At 45.1% G+C, this 18798-nt stretch overlaps 1 protein-coding gene across 2 annotated transcripts in view; it reads right to left on the bottom strand.

The window, feature by feature from the left end:
- The window catches only part of RPS6KA4 (ribosomal protein S6 kinase A4), a 42753-nt gene that overhangs the window by 13257 nt on the left and 10698 nt on the right, over window positions 1–18798 (bottom strand). For both annotated transcript variants that reach the window (XM_054993109.1, XM_054993119.1), the window contains exons 5-13: window positions 18297–18404; window positions 13390–13470; window positions 9777–9880; window positions 9106–9256; window positions 6994–7155; window positions 4032–4157; window positions 2363–2496; window positions 789–882; window positions 37–207 (exon numbers count right to left, since the gene is read on the bottom strand). In XM_054993109.1, the coding sequence (XP_054849084.1) occupies window positions 37–207; window positions 789–882; window positions 2363–2496; window positions 4032–4157; window positions 6994–7155; window positions 9106–9256; window positions 9777–9880; window positions 13390–13470; window positions 18297–18404 (1131 nt within the window). The remainder of the gene's footprint in view (window positions 1–36; window positions 208–788; window positions 883–2362; window positions 2497–4031; window positions 4158–6993; window positions 7156–9105; window positions 9257–9776; window positions 9881–13389; window positions 13471–18296; window positions 18405–18798) is intronic.

Below are 18798 nucleotides of genomic sequence, written 5' to 3' on the forward strand. Positions count from 1 at the left end.
CACCTCAAGCCCTCCCTCCTTGCACTTCCCTGGTACCTCAGGCTTGAGGTCACGGTGCACCACGCCGGCATCATGCATGAAGCTGACGGCAGAAACGAGGCTGCGCATGATCTGGCTGGCTTCTGATTCGCTGAAGTGTTGCTTCTTCTTGATGCGGTCAAGTAGTTCCCCACCCCGGAGCAATTCCATCACCAGATACGTGTGATACTGCGAGGAAAGATGCAAATAACTGAGAACAGCAAAACAAAAAAAATTCATGGGCCAAGGCTGAGACTTAACCCGATGGGACTCTATAGCCTCAGGTTACACCACCAGACACAGTAAGGGTCAGCAGTATGCAATACTCGTCCTTGCCAATGCCAGGTAGGAGGGAGCCCCTGCCCAGTCAACTAAGCAGTATCTTCTGCCTGCCTGCTTCCACCTGAAACCTAATAATAACATTCAATTTATACACTGCCCTTCAGGACAACTTAACACCCACTCAGAGCTGTTTACAAAGTGTGTTGTTATTATCCTTACAACAATCACCCTGTGAGGTGGGTGGGGCTGAGAGAGCTCTGAGCTGTGACTGACCCAAGATCACCCAGCTGGCTTCAAGTGGAGGAGTGCGGAATCAAACTCGGCTCTCTAGATTAGAGTCCTGCCATTCTTAACCACTACACAAAACCATCTCTAGAAGTTGACAGTAGAGACCTTGGGTTGGAAAAGATATCTGCCCCAATAGTTTGATACATCACACAACTGCAAAATGCAATATCCCTCAGGAAATAAGAAAGCAAACACGTTACCTGGTCATGATGGACATCATGCAACTTGACAATGTTCGGATGAGCTTCACAGATTTGCAGGGCAGCCACTTCCCGCTGCGTATTCACTTCCATCCTGGATTGGGGTTGAGGTGGGAGAGGGGGTTAATGGAATGCAAAGGACCAGCCCACATTCAAATACATCAGGCTGGCTTTAGATCAACATGGCTTTCACATACGTTGGATAATGCACTTTGAATGCACTTTAGCAATCTTTTGCAAGTGATTTTCTTGTATGAAACAGTTTGCAAATGACTGCTAAAACGCATTGAAACTGCATTAGCTCACATGTGTGAAAGCAGCCCAAGGTGGCAGGGCCGTATTAACCCATGGCTTTCAGGTATTTTAGGACCCCTTTGGCACTCCAATGTTTCACCCCACTACAGCTGACAGCATGACCCTGGTGCAGTAGGTACTAGAACACAGTACATAGCCCTATATCCATTTTGAGGGTCTCCTGAAGAATTCTATTCATATATACTTATGAGAGTATTGCGACAGCGCTGAGTGTAAAGTGCCTTTAACCATTGGAGCCCTAAAGGTAAAGGTAAGTCCCCTGTGCAAGCACCAAGTCATTACTGACCCATGAGGGGATGTCACATCACAACGTTTTCTTGGCAGACTTTTCACGGGGTGGTTTGCCATTGCCTTCCCCAGTCATCTACACTTTACCCCCAGAAAAATGGGTACTCATTTTACAGACCTCGGAAGGATGGAAGGCTGAGTCAACCTTGAGCCGGTTACCTGAACCCGGCTTCCTCCAGGATCGAATGCAGGTCATGATCAGAGCTTGGACTGCAGTACTGCAGCTTTACCACTCTGCGCCATGGGGCTCTTTATAGGGCGCAGGTAACAGCGCTTAGCAAAAAAAAAAAAAATAGATGGGCCTTTAGTCCCTGCGGGGCCCCTAGGCTTCAGCCTAGTCAGCCGTATGAATAATACGGCCCTGCAAGATGGCACCAGTTTTCCACCAGTTCCACCTCCCTTCTTGCTGCAGACCCCCTGATGTCATTCTTCTGGGTTCTTTATCCCCCGGGAGCAATAATCTGTGGCAATTAATGAGCTGCGGGGGGCGGGGGAGAGTCCCATTCCACTGACAGAAAACTGAACCAGGAACCAGGAACCTTTCAACCAAGAGGCTTCAACCGCTGACAGCTGCTCCTTGTGCAAAATCCCAGGGAAATGAATAACCACATACAAAATATTATGCACACCATTTCCACGTGGTTCAAACATGGCACTTTCTTTAAAGTGCTAATGAGCCAGAAAGGGCTGGGGCCCTGCCACTCTTCTGCCTTGTCTGGAGTTCAAATTGGCTCCCAACCCTGTCCTCTTCTTGGCTGTGGGTACTTATATAAGCTTTCCCTCTGCCAGGGGCCTCCTGCCAAGTACCGCAGACCATGCCTGCTTTCTGGTCTCCCAGTCTACTCCTTCACCCCTAAACCGGCAAGGGAAGGGTGGGGAAAAGTTCTACTAAACACGAACATCCTCGGTGGTTCTGAGCATAAAACAAAAACCTCCTTGTGGGGGGAGGGAACGGAATGGCGGGCAAGCACCTTTTACTGATGATCTTGACAGCAAATTCAGCTCCGTTTTGGCGCTGGCGGCATCGGCGGCACAAGGAGAAGCTGCCTTCGCCCAGGGGCGACTCCTTCAAGTCCATCTCGTACTGTTGGAAGAACGAAGAATCCTGGGCAAAAGGAGGAGGAATTGGAACAGAAGTCGTAATGTGGCTCCACACAGAGAGGATGCCTCCTGAATACACTGCAAAGAACCCACAATTGTGCTTTCCGGACGTTAGAATTAATTAATTTTATTTAAAGTTTGCCAACCCTCTTTTTTTTTTTTGCTGGTCTCGCTCCTGTATCTCTTAACAGTAGCCTGACATGCAGAAATGATATGAGTGAAGCCTTTCTCCACTGCATTATCTCCACGCCTAGAAAAGCTTTGCTTACTAAATTTCTCAGGTTGCTGTTAAAAGCACAGGAAAGAGGGCGGGTGGGGAAAACTGGCAACCCCTAGTTTTACTGGCTTGGATTCAAGGCCTTGTTTCAGCTTGTGCAGCACATTCCTCCAGTGTTAGGCACTTCTGCTCATTCAAGATCAATGTCTTTCAAAGAGCAGAAAAGCCTACTGCTAGAGGAATGCAGCTACAGTGAAGGACCAACACTGTACCCGATGAAGAAGGGCCCAACCAGAAAGAAGGTCAGTGTTGTATAGTGGTTAGAGTGATGGACTAGGATCTGGGAGACTGGGGTTCGAATCCCTATTCTGCCATGTAAGCTCAATGGTAACTTTGGGCCTGTCATTCTCTCTCAATCTAATCTACCTCACAGGGTTGTTGTTGTTAAGATAAAATGGAGAAAGGGAGAACAATGTCGTAAGCTTCTTTGGATCTCCACTGGGGAGAAAAAGTAGGGTGATAAGTATCTAAATAAATACTAGGGTCCAAGCTGTTCGGTGTATAAATCTACCTCGCCGCAAGTAGTGAAGGCAAGTTGTACAGAAAAGCCCACTGGTTGTGTGTGCGTGTGCAAAAACATATAGCTGATTTATTTAAAACTAGGATTTAAAAAAAAACACACCCCAGCATTCAGACCACATTTCAATAAAAAAAATAATCAAAAGCAATTCATAGTTCCTGGAAGGGCCCCTGTGGCATGTTCCTAGGGTAATTATGCGGCTGGATTCAGACGGTGGGAAATGCAAGCCCTTCAGCCTGGGCCCAGGGAAACAAGAAAGGCTCAGTCTAACAGCAGTGTGAAGAGAGAGGTGTTTATCCGGAGATATCTTCCTGGGTTAAACACTTCTAACAGCATTACAACTCTCTAGAAAAGACAATAACGCTAGGAAAAGGGGAAGGCAATAGGAAAAGAAGACCAAAAATGGGACGGCTCGACTCAATAAAGGAAACCACGGCCTTCAGTTTGCAAGACCTGAGCACGGCTGTCAACGATACGACACTTTGGAAGATGTTAATTCATAGGGTTGCTACAAGTTGGAAGTGACTTGACGGCACATCACGCACAGAGTAGGTACATTCTTTGAACTTATCATCTGGGACAAGCTCTGGATGACAGAGGCTCTGCCAATTGAAACTCGCTCCAAGAGGGATCTGGAGATTTCCGTTGGCAACTGCCCCAAGGCGGCCCATTTAAAGCTGTGAGGACTGCCTCCTCCCGTGTGTAAAAGTTCCCCATTTTCCTCTTCAAGGGGCATCGTTACCTTCATCATGGCACTGCGGGCCACAGCAGCGCTTCCTGGGCGCTCCCCGTCCAGCGCCGCACCAAGCACGTCAGCTGTCACAGCGTTGCGGTTGAAAAGGATGGAGGGAGCAATGAAGGAATATCCCTAAAAAGAAATTGGTTTGGAGATCAGAGGAGTCCCTGCGTTGTTGTTGTCGTGAGGCAGAGTGATTCGTGCACCTTCAAGCATTCAGCAAAATCCTATGACAGAATCCTTCCCTTTCAGGTACGGGTTCATGCATTTCCCAAGTAAAAAAAAGTAGGTCACTGGACACCTGCAATAGCTCTGCAGTGAACATCGAAAGCACAAGGCAGATTATACCACAATTGTTACATCATGTCCTGACGCTTCTTCTTTTTCCTATGTTTTATTTTTTTTAATCGCAACCGGCCTGACAGAATTCTTTGCACACCGTTATGCGTCATTTGGTTGGTCCTAATGAAAGGCATTATGTGGACTGTGTTCTGGGTATCGGATTGTTCTTTTAGTCCAGCGTGGCTAACAACAACTTCTTACTGTTAACGAATGACATACATTTTACGTGCTTAATGACCTCCCTTTTAACCCATTAAATGAGAGGGAAGGCAGCATAGCATAGCCCGATCTTGTCAGATCTCAAAAGCTATGCAGGGTCAGTACTTGGATGGGAGACCACCAAGGAAAACTCTGCAGAGAAAGGCACTGGCAAACCACCTCTGCTTCTCGCTTGCCTTGAAAGCCCCACCAGGGTCACCGTCAGTGACCTGACGGCACTTTACACATATGCATACACAACCCATTAAATATAGGGTTAATAAATTAGCTTTGTTATGTGGCCAAAATGTCAACATGGTTGTCTTTTTGATACATTGAAGGAGGTAGAAGGTAACTTACAATTTAATAAACAAAAAGAAACAGCCCTTGTTCAAAGGAAAAGGCCATTTTCAATGTTTTCTCTCTCATTTTTCATCAGAACCAAAAAAAGCATCAAAAGAAATAAATGATACTCTTGAAGCTCCACTGATAAAAACTGAATCCCATTACAGCCCTACATGATTATATGTCAATAAAATCCACACATCAAAATCTGAATAATAGAAAAAGACATAATCTTAGGTCTTTTAGGTCTTCGATCCTAAATACTTCTTGTTTCATTTTATTAAAAAAACATTATGTCTGGGAAATTTTACTTTGGTTTTACCTAAGTATGGAAGTTGATTTTGAGAGTAAAATTAATGATGTATCAAAAATCTAAATGGTGGCTGGTCCTCAGTAACAAAATATATTAATTTGTTACATGCATCTGACGAGAGCTGTGGTTCTCGAAAGCTTATGCTACAATAAAGTTGGTTAGTCTTAAAGGTGCTACTGAACTCTTGACTAAAATATATTATGAATCCAAATCAGACATTACTGACTTTGATATATTGTCGAAGGCTTTCACGGCCGGAGAACGATGGTTGTTGTGGATTTTCCAGGCTGAATAGCCGTGGTCTTGGCATTGTAGTTCCTGACGTTTCACCAGCAGCTGTGACTGGCATCTTCAGAGGTGTAGCACCAAAAGACAGAGATCTCTCAGTGTCACTGTGACACTGTGACATTGTGACACTGAGAGATCTCTATCTTTTGGTGCTACACCTCTGAAGATGCCAGTCACAGCTGCTGGCGAAACGTCAGGAACTACAATGCCAAGACCATGGCTATACAGCCCGGAAAATCCACAACAACCATTACTGACTTTGGTTTATGAACATTTAAATCTCATGAACATTTAAATCTCATCATTCTACTGATACACTAATAAATACACACAGCCCTGTAATATACCCTTATGTAAAAGATCAGTACACCAAGGAGAAATATTCTAGCCTGTCTTTCTAACTTGCTAGTGTTCTAAGTCCAAAGAGTTTGTTTTTCTTAATGGGGGACACAATATGTTCTATGCACCTGCAGTCTACAGTAGTACAGTCCTAGATGGATTCTACTAAATATACATGGTCAAAAAAGTTGAGATTTTTTTAAAAAAAAGTGTAAATAGCCAGTTGAGGTCCTGGTTTGTACTGGAGTTTCTGCACAGTGGAGAGGAAAAGTTGAACCTTTTCTGCTTGTGCCATTTGCCTAACCTCGCTGGGAATTGCTATTTGCCCTGTGGAAAACTGTTTAGTCATAGTGTCAGGATAAATATGTTTGGCCCTTAGAAACTACAGAGTGAAGAAAGGAATTGAGGAAGCCCTAAGAAGATGCTCTAAAACCACAGCCAAGATAATGTGCAGCTGGCAAAATTACAGAAGAACCAAAAAGCACTTTCATTCTGACTCCACATTCTAAATATGAGGAAGTGAGCGGAAGATACTTCCTGAAATCCCCTCCAATAGCTTCACATGCAAGGGAAAAAAAAACAACTCTGCGTTTGAACTCGAAAGGAAGATTACAGGATATTCTAATCTGTAATATGCTCTATAATTAAGTTGACACAAAAACATTTTGAAAAAAAATCAGTAAAGCATTTGCTGCTTGTCTACTCGCCTGGGGTGAGCAGGAGTTGCTCCCAGGCAAGCAAAAGATGCTGGCAATGGATACTGCGCTCTAGATACCACCCTGTGCTTGTAGCCAGTCACACTCAGCACTAGTTTCACATCTAGATGAGAGGCAGAACTGGCTTCCTCCCTTTGCTGGCAGGCAGAAATGAGAAAGAGAGCCACGGCAAGCCCATCAGCAGCACCCTGAGGTCTTCCAGGTCTAGTAATATCAGGAAGAGATGGTGTGTCCTCACTCTCCATATTATGCCTCCTTCCCGCTAACCCTTGGTGATGCACCTTTTCCTAGACTTCAAAACCACAAATGCTCTCGTCGCCTCTCCTACTTGGGAGGTTCACCTTTTGGTTGCTGTTTCCTATCAAACACAAACCCTTTGGAAGGAGAAGGCTGGTACCGTGGCAGGTGTTCCAAACATGCCACTCACCTGGAAGACGCGGTCGAGGCTGGGTGGAGTCCCGGCGGGGGAGTAGATGGGCTCCAAGCTGGTGAATTCCTCGGCAAAGTTTCGCACATCCAGCTCACTGCGGATGAGGGGCTTGAAGGGGGGCTTCACCACACGGGCCGCTAGCTCTGTCCAATCCAGACCCTGGGGAGAAGATGTTGTTATGCTTATACTACCGACACAAAGTGCCTTACGGTCATGGCTTCCTTCCATTGAGTCCAGAGACTTGCGGGGCTGTGGGCCTTGAAGATGCCGTAAAAAGACGCACACATTGCTGCAAATGAGCTTTGGGCTCTTTTTCTTGTTTATGTACATTCTATTCTAGCATATGAGTGTATCAAGTGCTAGAATAAGGTACAGCCACTGTCTGTTCGGTTACTGCCGCCTCTTCCTCTGCTGGAAACAAGGTATCAGCACTGCCTTTGCCTTGCCTGGGGCAAGAGTCCTCCAGCCTAGGATTTTACTGCTTATGGGGAGCCAGGGCAAGGGCCCGGCCCAGCCCTGCCCTTCTCTTACTATGGGATTATCTCTGCCTGGAGAAAGGACCGAGATCCATCCTGACTGAGATGTGGTATCTCTGAAAGTTTTTTTTAAAATGGTTGTTTCCAGTGTATTGCACCATTCAGTATGACTTAAAGAAGCCTCAGGACCTCCGACTTGGCAGGAGAAAAGGAAAGTAGAAGCATTTAAAAATAAATCTTGACATATGTCCAAGCACTTGCTTTTGCTGCCGACTCACTGTCTCCCTCTATGCCTCTATCACATCTGAGAATGGAAGCATCCCACATCCACAGGGCCTGAGACTGAAGCCACCCATCTCGGACCACAGCTGGGGGGGGGGAAGGCATCTGATTTTCCCCACCAAGGGAATGGGATGAAATGGCAGCAATGGAGTAGCCAGTGGCTGTAACCAATACCAGTGTTGAACTTGATCTTATGCCAGTTTGGTGTAGTGGTTAAGAGCGGCAGGACTCTAATCTGGAGAGCCAGGTTTGATGCTCCACTCCTCCGCTTGAAGTCAGCTGGGTGACCTCGGGTCAGTCACAGCTTCTCAGAGCTCTCTCAGCCCCACCCACCTCCCAGGGTGATTGTTGTGGGGATAGTAACAACACACGTTGCAAACCACTCTGAGTGTGGCATTAAGGTGTCCTGTAGGGCGGTATATAAATCAAATCCTGGTGTTGTTGTTATTATTGCTATGGTCACACGTGTCCCAAATAGTACTCAAAATGCAGTCTTAGCAACTGTATACTCCTCTTCAATGCATACCTATATGCAACCACACTACTCATTGCTATACCAACAATTCCAGCAGTTCCTTGCAGGAAACCATGCCAAGTTAATGCAAAACGTTGTGTTTGGTTTGTACTGGTGATGTGGGAGTAGAAATGTTGAAGAATAACCCATTGGGTAAGGATGGGTAATTTCCCCTTGCCTGCATACTATTATAGTCCTTCAGTTGTGCAAAGAGGAACAATGGCCTTACTTCTAGGTTTCTATAGAGCTTGGTCAATTAAACACTTAAAAGGCATTGATGGTCAGCTGTTATTTCCTGGGATGTAGGTCACTCCTGGGTGGGAGAAAAATCTAGCACGACAAGGGGGACTGAATATCAACAGCTATCCATTTCTCAATTTCTGCCCAGAAAAAGAGAAACAAAGTCAGAGTTTTGGAAACAGCTTCTGAAGAACTGTCTTAGGGGACAGCCAGAATCTGCTGCTGTTTCTAGGGGACTGACGTTATGCTGAAATTAGCACTTTCTGCTCATTTGCCTACTTGCTTCTTACAGCCTCAATCTGTGTATTGGGTAGAGAACCAGTTATGTTTTTCTCCAAAACACACTCTGACCCTTAAAAGGTTACCACCTACAATTCAGAGAAGAGATGTGTGAAACAACACTTTAGCCTTACTTGGGGACCACAGAAAAAAAGGCGCTGTAGGCTAAGTAACGTGCATCATGCCTTGCTCTGCCCATCACAGGGGCTCTGCGTGGGGCAGAGGGAGAATGTGCCTGTCCGGTGGAAGAGGAGGGAGCTGGTGGGTGGTTTCACTGGTGTGCACTGCAATGCTGCCCAGGAGGATCCAAGGCCTCACCTTGAAAAAGGGGTGCTCCTTGATCTCCTGTGCTCCTGTGGGCCCCGAGCCCAGGCGCTTCTTGGGGTCCTTGCACAACAGCTTCTGGAGCAGGTCACGGGCCACAGAGCCAATAAGTGACGGGAAGGGAGGGTTGCATTTTAGGATCCGCCTGGAAATCAGATGCAGCTTTGTCATGTAAGAGGCCTTGCCCTCTGTCTACCAAGCCCTGACCTCCTTTTTGTGTTATGCATCGCCAACCACATTTTCTTCTCCCCATCAGTTCTTGAACCTGTTGCTATTATCCTCTGGATACCCTTCAGCTTCTGCAGCCTCCCACTGCCAACCCTCTGGTATTACCCATCAACCTTTGCTTCTCATTCCATTTTCTGCTGTCTACTAATGCCAACCCTCTCTCATTACCCACCAACCTTTGCTTCTCCTTCCAAACTCCTCCCTGTTACCCATCCACCTCTGACCACAACAACCGTTACATTACCCATCAACCCTTATTTCTCCTGCCGAACTCCCTACTGCCTCAGCCACCTCGCACTGAAACCCCTCTGCATTACCCAACAGCTTTTGTCTCTCCCATAAAGTGGGTTCACTCAGCCCACCAAGGCCTGGTCTTTCTTGGTCAGCCAACCCCATGCTCACCTCTAATTCTGGGTCTCACCCAGTCTCCCTCTCACCTGGACACTTCAGCCTGCGAGTTCTTTTCTCCCTCCAGCGTGAAGGGCGAGGCACCTGTCAGCAGCTCAAACATTAAGATGCCCAAACTCCACCAGTCCACAGACTGCAAGAAAAAGGCTCAGAGTAGCTGATATGAAAATCTCAATCACTCCCTCCGCTAACAGACATTCCCAGGCTGTCTCATCCTTTATCCTCTGCGAAACTATCCCAATGGTGCCCTGCAGAGGTACCGTTCCACTGATCCAGCTACCCAAACTGCGCTCTATCTAGTGAGCTCTGAAAAGCCAGTAATTTTAGGGTTGTCAGGTCCAGGGCCGTTTCCAGACAGCTGACCTTCTGCCACTCCATGCCGCAACATCGCAGCTCGTGCCGGGGAAAACGCGAAATATCGCGTTTTCTCGCGCAAGTTTTGCGCGTCGCACAAAACTCGCGCGATATTTCGCGTTCGCCCCAGAACGAGCCACGACATTGCGGCACGGAGCGGCAGAAGGTAAGCCATTTGGAAACGGCCCAGGTCGGGATATTCCTTGAGATTTGGGGGGTGGAGACTGAAGAGGGTGGGGTTTGGGGAGGGGCGGGACCTCAGTGGGGTATAATGCCGTAGAATCTACTTTCTGGAGCAGCCATTTTCTCCAGGGGAACTGATCTCTCTTGCCTGGAGATCTGTTGTAATTCTGGGCGATCTCCAGCCAGCAGCTGGAGGCTGGCAACCCTAAGTAATCTCTATCAACTCTTGCTCTGCCCACAGCTGGGGAGGCCAGCTTTTAGAACAGCTGCTGCTCCTATGCCTTTGACACTAGCCTGGTCTATAAACATAAGCAGACTATAATACTGATCTCTATGTCTGACCCCACTAATTGAAAATCAGTACCTTGGATATATTTTCTTGCCTTTGTCTATCGAGGTGAGATCATCTATCTACCTAGAACATTTTTAATCCTTAAAAGGTGGGTTGTAGGCTGATTCCTTTCATGCTCTGCTTATGTTCATAAGTATGTGACAACTCCCCCTCAGAAATTCAAGTCAGTGGGCCTCTGCACATGGATTTTTCACTAAGCAATCTCCGACTAATACTTGTTGTTATTGATTATTTGATAGGAATTTAATGAATTATTGAATCTTGGTGGTTGGTTTTAGTTGCAAGCTTCTGTTAGTATCCTTTGGGTTAGTTGGCAGGGTATGAAATATTCCCATCAAACAAACCAATGTTTTTGTACTTGAGTGCCAATAGTAGGATATAAAAATATGCACGTTACACATCAGACAAGAAAGAAGGGGGGTGGGACTGTGGCTCAGTGCTTTGTGTACAGAAGGTCCCAGGTTCAATTCCTGGCATCTCCAGTTAAAAGGATTGGCTAGGACTGGTGATTGGTAGAAACTCCAACCTGAGACCCTGAAAAGCTGCTGTCAGTCACAGCAGACAAAACAGGCCTTGATAGACCAATCTTCTAACTCAGTATAAGGCGGCTTATTGTGTTCCCATGAGACACAAATGTCTACATTTCCCCTTCTAAATAGATCCAAGCAAGAACATAACCTTTCTCTTGCTCATTGACTACATGTGTCTGTTCTGTGAAAGAGGGGTTACTCAGCCACAGCACTCAAATGGTGGAATCTCCCTGCCTTGGGAGACCTGCCTCATAGGGTTGCCAACCTGCAGGTGGGGACTGGTGGTCTCAAATTACAATTCATCTCCAGACGACAGAATCCCCTGGACAAAACAACAGGTTTAAAGGATGGACACTATGGCATCACGTCCCTGTTGAGGCCCCTCCCCTTCTCAAATTCAACCCTCCCCAGACTCCACCTCCCAAATCTCTAGGAATTTCCCATCTTGAAGATGGCAATGCTGTCCCCTTGTCCCCTTCCTCCTTGCTTTATGATGTCTAGTTAACTTTTTCCTGAGGGCATTTGGGAATGAGAAAAGCAGACTATAAATAACATAAATAAAATAAAATAATAGATAAATAAAATACACCTAATTGCTGCCTTTTTAAATTCTGGAAGACAGAATGGAAAGACCACCCGGGGTTAACAGAACAATATGAAAGTGTATTCACTGAAGATACTAAATGGTGTTTAAAGTGACAGTGCTCTATGTAAACATATTCAGTAATGCTCACAATACATTAAATACAATTTACAAAAACGTAGTTCATACAATAATGTCTCTCAAAACTGTGCCAGAGGACTAACAGCCCTGTTCTGACAACCCTAGGAACAGGGGGGAAAGCTCCGAGTTCAAATGAGGTAAGTCTATAATGTAAAGGTTCCAAATATATTTCTCTTCCTTGTTGTTGTAGGAATCTTCCTATTTTTCAAATTGGAGATTCTTCAAGATGGTAGCCCTAGCTGAGGCCGGCTGAATGGAAAATTTTGTCACTTGGACTTCATCAGGGGCTGTAAAGGACCACCATGTCTACTCTCATTATTTCACTGAACCCAGAAGGTGACACAGATCAAATAAACCTTGCCTTTTAAAATTCAGCTTGTTAGTGTAGCAACTCTGCTATTTTTACAAATGGTAACTGCCTGCTGTAAATTTCTAGTATTGATTGTATCTGTCATGATTTTAGTTAGCTGCTCTGAGTGCTTCATAAAGATGGTAGAATAAATACTCTAAATTAATAAATAAATACTGTAATGTCTAATACAAAATGTTATCTAAGGCTCTTTTTACTATCCTTATGAACTCTGAAAAACACAGATGAATTAGGTCAAGTAGTCTCCCACCTTTGCACATAGTATGCATGAAAACCTATGGGCTGATTAATGGTACTCATTAAGTTTGGTTGCTTGAGTTGCACTTCAGACAGATAGCCCCAAAGAAATAAACAGTCTATTTAGCTCAAATGGAAACTGAAATGTTTCTGAATCTAGGAATTCCCCATCTTTTTTTTTTAGTGAGCTACTTTGCTACCTCATTTGAACAAAGAGTACACTAGATCTGACATTAATTTTCAATTTCTGTTTACTGACATCTACAGCCTATTGTTTCATTCACTACAAAACTATTACTAAAATATAAAATGTGTCAGCAGTATTTCTTCCTGTTAAATCTGATAATTATCAGCTTCCCGGTCTAAACTAGTTTTTCCCTCACTCTCTTCTGAAATTAATGCATCTAAAATGAAGCTACCTCTAACATCCATGTGACATGCTATTTGAAACTGCAAACCTCATTAACTGTTTCACAGAATAAGCTTATTAATGCTGCCTTTTGTCAATAAGAAATACACATATTCTAATGTAAAACCCACTATCGATTATTCATTTACAGATATAAACCCCTTCCCCTCTCCATCTGGAATACACCAGGTTTCATCTGGGCTCTGCCCATCAATTGCCAGATTCTGTCCTGGCTCCACCTATAACCAAGCAGGTTCCATCTTGGCTCCACCCCTAACCCACCATATTGTTTTGGTTTTATCTGTTGTGGGTCCTCACCACTAGATCCTGCCATGACGAGGGGAGGGGGAATATTTTTTGACATAAAAAGTTAGCACCTCTCGTACTACCACATAAATCAACGCTCTCTACCAATTCCTTCTTCCCACCAGGTTTCTACCATCTGCTTCCCCAACATCAACACCATCCACACCATGCTCCTACCTTGCCATGTCCGCTTTTACTCCGTACAATTTCTGGGGCCATGTATTCAATGGTGCCGCAAAAGGAGAAAGTCCGTTCTTTCTGTGTGGAAGGGTACAGAAGACATGGGATGAAAGGAGAAGACAGAGAAAATATGCCCCACTTCAAGTTAGAACAAAAACACTCCCACTCCACACACACACCTCTAGCATAACCACTTTATTTTTCTGGCTGCTTTTCCTGTACCTTTATTGGTGGAAGAGAACAGATGAGCATGTTGATCGCTGCTCATGAAAACTTCCATACCTTTATCTGAGGATGTCTGCCATTCAAATAGCTACCAATGCTTCAAGAGCAGGCAAAAGTATTATTTTTTTCCTGGTCAGGTGGCAACCCTTCCAGGTAGGGTGGTCTACGCAGACAGCAGCTGTGGCAAAGCTATTCTCAAACATGCCCGAGAGATCAGCCCAGACCTACATAATTTCCAGTTGGTTCAATAATGACAGTAAGGACATCCTTCTAACACCTTTATTCTCATTCCGAGGATAACGCTACAAGCCCCCCTTCCCCCTCCATTACAGATAATAAAGACTCTTGGTTGCCAGGCTACGCACAGCAATGGAAATAGGCCGTTTCCACACGGCTTACCTTCCCTCGGAACGACCCGGAACATCGCGCAAAAAACGCGGAAGATTGCGTTTTCTCGCACGATATCTCACGTGAGAAAACGCGATCTTCCGCGTTTTTTGCACGATGTTCCGGGTCGTTCCGAGGGAAGGTAAGCCGTGTGGAAATGGCCATAGTCTGCCCTCAGATGTTTTACAAGGTTCTTGCAGTAAAGATACAGTAGAGGGGGGAAAAGAATGTAATTGTTCTGAAATATGTTACGACAGTACACAATATACTTCCAAAGCTTCAGGGTGTGAACTGGCAGGCTGCGTGCTGCATGGTGTCTTAACTATTTGTGAACATGTATTGGCATGGATGTCTGTGAACAGACAAAGTGCCTCAATCTCTCTCTCCCCCCAAGCGATTCACATTCTAAAGTGCTCTGTGGAGAAAGCTGAACCATGAAGAATGTCTACATTACCAAGCCACACTGTCACTTTAACAAGGTAAGAGCATTTGTGCTCAATTTCACCAGCGCTCCATCTAGTTCAGCAACCTGTTCCACACAGTGGCCAACGAGATGCCCCTGAAAGGCCTACAAGTAGGCAGCAGAGGCACAAGGCTTCCCCTCCACAACTGTAGCGAGAGGGTTAATGCCTCTGAATATGGAAGTTCCATTTAGCAAATAGCTGTTGACAGGCCTCTCCCCCATGAATCTATCTAATCCCCTTTCGCCAACTAAACGAGCAGCCATCACTGCATCCTGTGGCAGTGAGTTCCACCAGTTAGTTACTCTTTGAGTAAAGAAGTACTTCCTTTTGTCTGTCCTGAATCTATTGCCCATCAATTTAATTATCTGCTCTACAGTTCTACTATTGTCGAAGAGGCAGGAAAAAGTTCTTCCATGTAGCTACTTTCTCCACTCTGTGCATAATTATAGAAACTTCTATCATGTCCCCGCTGCATGGTGCAGGAGGTTGGACTAGATGACCCTGGAGGTCCCATCCGACTCCATAATTCTATGATTCTTTAATCACATTTTTTCTAAACTTTTCCTAAGAAGCAAAATTAAGGACAATCACAATATATGTTCTTAAAACATAAGAACTTCCAACTGCAGATGGGAAAGTGCATGCATGATAAATGATGGAATGTTCCCTCTGTGGTTTTTTTAATGTTTCGCAATGCTTACTGGTGCCACTATACCCTGAAAGCCACCCCAACAACAGAATGTTGGGCTACGCGTCTTTGTGCCACGGGGACATGTAAAGTGAGGGGTTGGGGGGGAATGTGGAACTCAATGAACTCCAAAGCTGGGCTTTTGCATACATTCAGAGTTAAAAATGTGGAAAAGCAGCACATTGTTAAATGATTAGGAGCCAGAAAACCAGCTGGTTACTTCAAGTCAGTATGTGACATTTAGCACATCTCCCCACGTCCCCTGTTGCTTTTCTAGCTCGTTTTCTCCCTTAAGGTTGCCAGATCACAAAGTTACACAGACGCAGTAAAAAGATGCCACGGGCCAATTTATCCCTACCAAAGTTTCAGGTCTAGGCCTACCAACTGTGTTCCTGATCCACATTCGGCAACTTTCCATCACCCATTTTCTATCTATTTCGTTTCTGTCAAAAGTTCACCGTCCCATTGCTGCTTTCTTCTTATTCATTTATATAAAATATTTATATATATGCCTTTCTCCCAGACCTCCCAGGACCCAAGGCAGGTAACAACAGTGTAAAAACAACACAAAACAATTTAATAGAATAAACATTAAAACTTCATATTATAAAACACAAAGCGAAAAACAACTTAGGCCTCAACCAGCAGGGTACCCCCCTTTTGTCCAGGCTCAGCCTGCCCCCAAAGCTCTGCCTTGGTTCTGCGTTTCCTCAGCTCTGTCTCCTTCCACCCTCTGTTGTTTCTTCAAGTTACTGTTTTTCAAGCCACCCAAACCCCATTTTCTGTAGCTACCTTTACTTCACTAGCCCCCAAGCTACAAGTGACGCCTGACCCAGGCTGGACACTTGTCAGCTTCCTTCAAGTTTTGATGGGAAATGTAGGCATCCTGGTTTTACAGCTTGGCTCTCCTTTACAGCTGCAAGATCAGGATGCCTACATTTCCCATCAAAACTTGAGGGAAGCTGACAAGTGTCCAACCTGTGTCAGGTGTCACTTGTAGCTTGGCTCTCAGCCCTTCTGGACCTTAAATGCTGCAGTGCTTTTTCAGAACCCCTCTTTCATTAGTCTCTTATCTCAATTTCCTGTCTCCCTCAGTCCTTTTTTAAAAGCCTCACTTTCTACTTTCTTCTTCCTTTTTCTTTCTTTGTTTGTTCCCTCCTAGTCCTTCCTTCAGCTTTCCTGCCTCTGGACACCCCACCTTTTAACATTCCTCTCCCCCTACCTCACCCTGCACCTCTTCCAATTCTTCACTTTTTAATCTTAGCCAAATGGATGACTTCTGCTTTTCTCAAAGAAGCTGGACCCATTTGGTTTCCTGAGTGGCTTAATGTTCCGTGCCATCACAGCAGTGTCAGTATATGAGCAATACAGCAGATATTTGTATTTATTTATTTACTTACTTATGATATTTATAGTCTGCCTTTCTTACATAGGGCCAAGCTACACATGACGAATGACACTTGAACGGCAAGTGGATTGAGTGGAGGGCAAGTGAACAGGGAGAAATACACTTGCTGTTCAAGTGTCATTCGTCATGTGTAGCTTGGCCCTGAGACTCAAGACGGATTATACAGTGGAACTCAATACGATCAACAGCTGGGACATTCAATAAACAATATACCCTAGAAATCTTGTTTGTCTTTAATGTGCCACCTGGACTCGAATCTTGCTTTTCAACTGAAGGCCAATACAGCTACCCACCTGAAACTCTTGCCTGAGTAATACATGACCTTTATTCTTTCAGTTTTTACCTTTTTCTTCTACTCTACTTCGTACATATTTGTTACCAGCATTCCAAGTCCTGTCCCTTATTCCAAGTTCCAACCTCAAGAGACCTTGCCAAAGACAGAGGGGCTTATTTTGCAACAGCTGAAGCGACATAACAGAGCATTGCTCCCTGTGGTGAGCTTATTCGTCTCACTGTTGCATCTGTTCACGGGTTTTTGTAGTGGCTCGAAAGCCCAAAATTCTGCTTGGTCAGAAGCAACAATAGGCGACAGACATGTTGTGAGAAATGTTGTGAGAAACACGGCCTCTAAATTAACACCCTCAAAAACCTATTATCGGTCAACAAACACAATTCCAGATTTCTGAATGCTATTTTTCTCCACTGACACCTGGCTTAACCTTCTGGGTTGTTAATTCCTTGACTTCAACCAGTTCAGGGACTGAAACCGATGGACTCAGTATGGAACCAAATAATGCTATTAAAAAAAGCTTAATGATTTCATTTTCTTTTTTTAAAGAGCTATATTTTACTTAAAGTTATATTAGAAGGGCAGGTGAGCTGTTAGAATAAGCAGTATGAGAAGGGAACAGCGGACAAGGATTTTTACAAGACTTGACCTTGTCAGATCTCAGGAGCTGAGCAGGGGCAGCTTTGGTTAGTAATTGGATGGGAGACCACCAACGAAAACAAGGTGGCAAAGGCAGGCAATGGCAAACCACCTCTGTTAGTCTCTTGCCATGAAAATCCCACCAGAGGTCACCATAAGTCAGCTATGACTTGAGGGCACTCTGCACCACAAAAGGGTTTCTTAGAGACGCTTCATAGAAAGGGAAATGGTAGATGTGAACATGGCAAGCAACAAGTGTGTATCATGCACAGATTTATGCCAGTGTATTAACACAGCATCCTTTGTATATTTATTTACTTTTGTGAGACCTCACATGTGCCCAGGGCTTTTTTTCTGGGAAAAGAGGTGGTGGAACTCAGTGGGTTGCTCTCAGAGAAAATGGTCACATGGCTGGTGGCCCCGCCCCCTGATCTCCAGACAGAGGGGAGTTTAGATTGCCCTCTGCGCCCTGCATGGGCCACTTCCTAATAAAGCACTTGCAAATACCAGTGTTTGGGCTGCAGAAACTTTATGCATGATTAACCCATAAAGCCAGTTGTACATTTTCAATTATGCAGTTGGGATTCCTTACCCTAGATCCCTGTCGATCTCTCGCTCTGAATGTTCATGCAGTTTTGTTCTTTTAATTATAAAAAGTTGTCGACCCATGACCTAGCCGTGAGATAAATGGCTGCTTGTCATTGATCCAATTTCCCAATGTTGCCTGTGTCTTGGCACTGATAAATCTCTTGGGGTGGGAAAAAGAAACTCTCAGGGGTGGCGGAAGTGGGAAACAACACTTACATCCTCTGTCACAAACTCCTTGCTCAGTCCAAAGTCTGTGAGCACCACATGTCCCTCGCTGTCCAAGAGGATGTTCTCCAGCTTCACATCGCGGTAGATGATGCCAAGCTGGGGGCAAGATGGAAGCAAGAGTTTACTGGGATGAGCCAAGGGACCAACAGACCAGCAGCACCAGCTTGTCTCCTTCTAGCTTTCCATCTCAACAGATGATTGCCGGGGTGGTGGTAGGATGGCCCAATGTGGATTAGGAAATCCCTTGAGATCTTGAGGGGGGAGCCCGGAGAGAGCACAGTTTGAGGATGAGAGGGACCTTAGGTCTCTCTAATGCCACAACATCCACCCTCCAAAGCAGCCATTTTCTCCACAAAAACTGATTATCTGTAAGCTAGAATCAGTTGTAATTCTGGGAGATCTCCAGGCCTCATCTGAAGTTTGATAACCCAACGCAGAGGGGGACACCTGCACCATCCCAACCTCAAAAGAAGGAAAGGGATAAGGAAAT

This window comes from Eublepharis macularius, chromosome 1, assembly GCF_028583425.1.
Source record: "Eublepharis macularius isolate TG4126 chromosome 1, MPM_Emac_v1.0, whole genome shotgun sequence".
Lineage (NCBI taxonomy): Eukaryota > Metazoa > Chordata > Lepidosauria > Squamata > Eublepharidae > Eublepharis > Eublepharis macularius.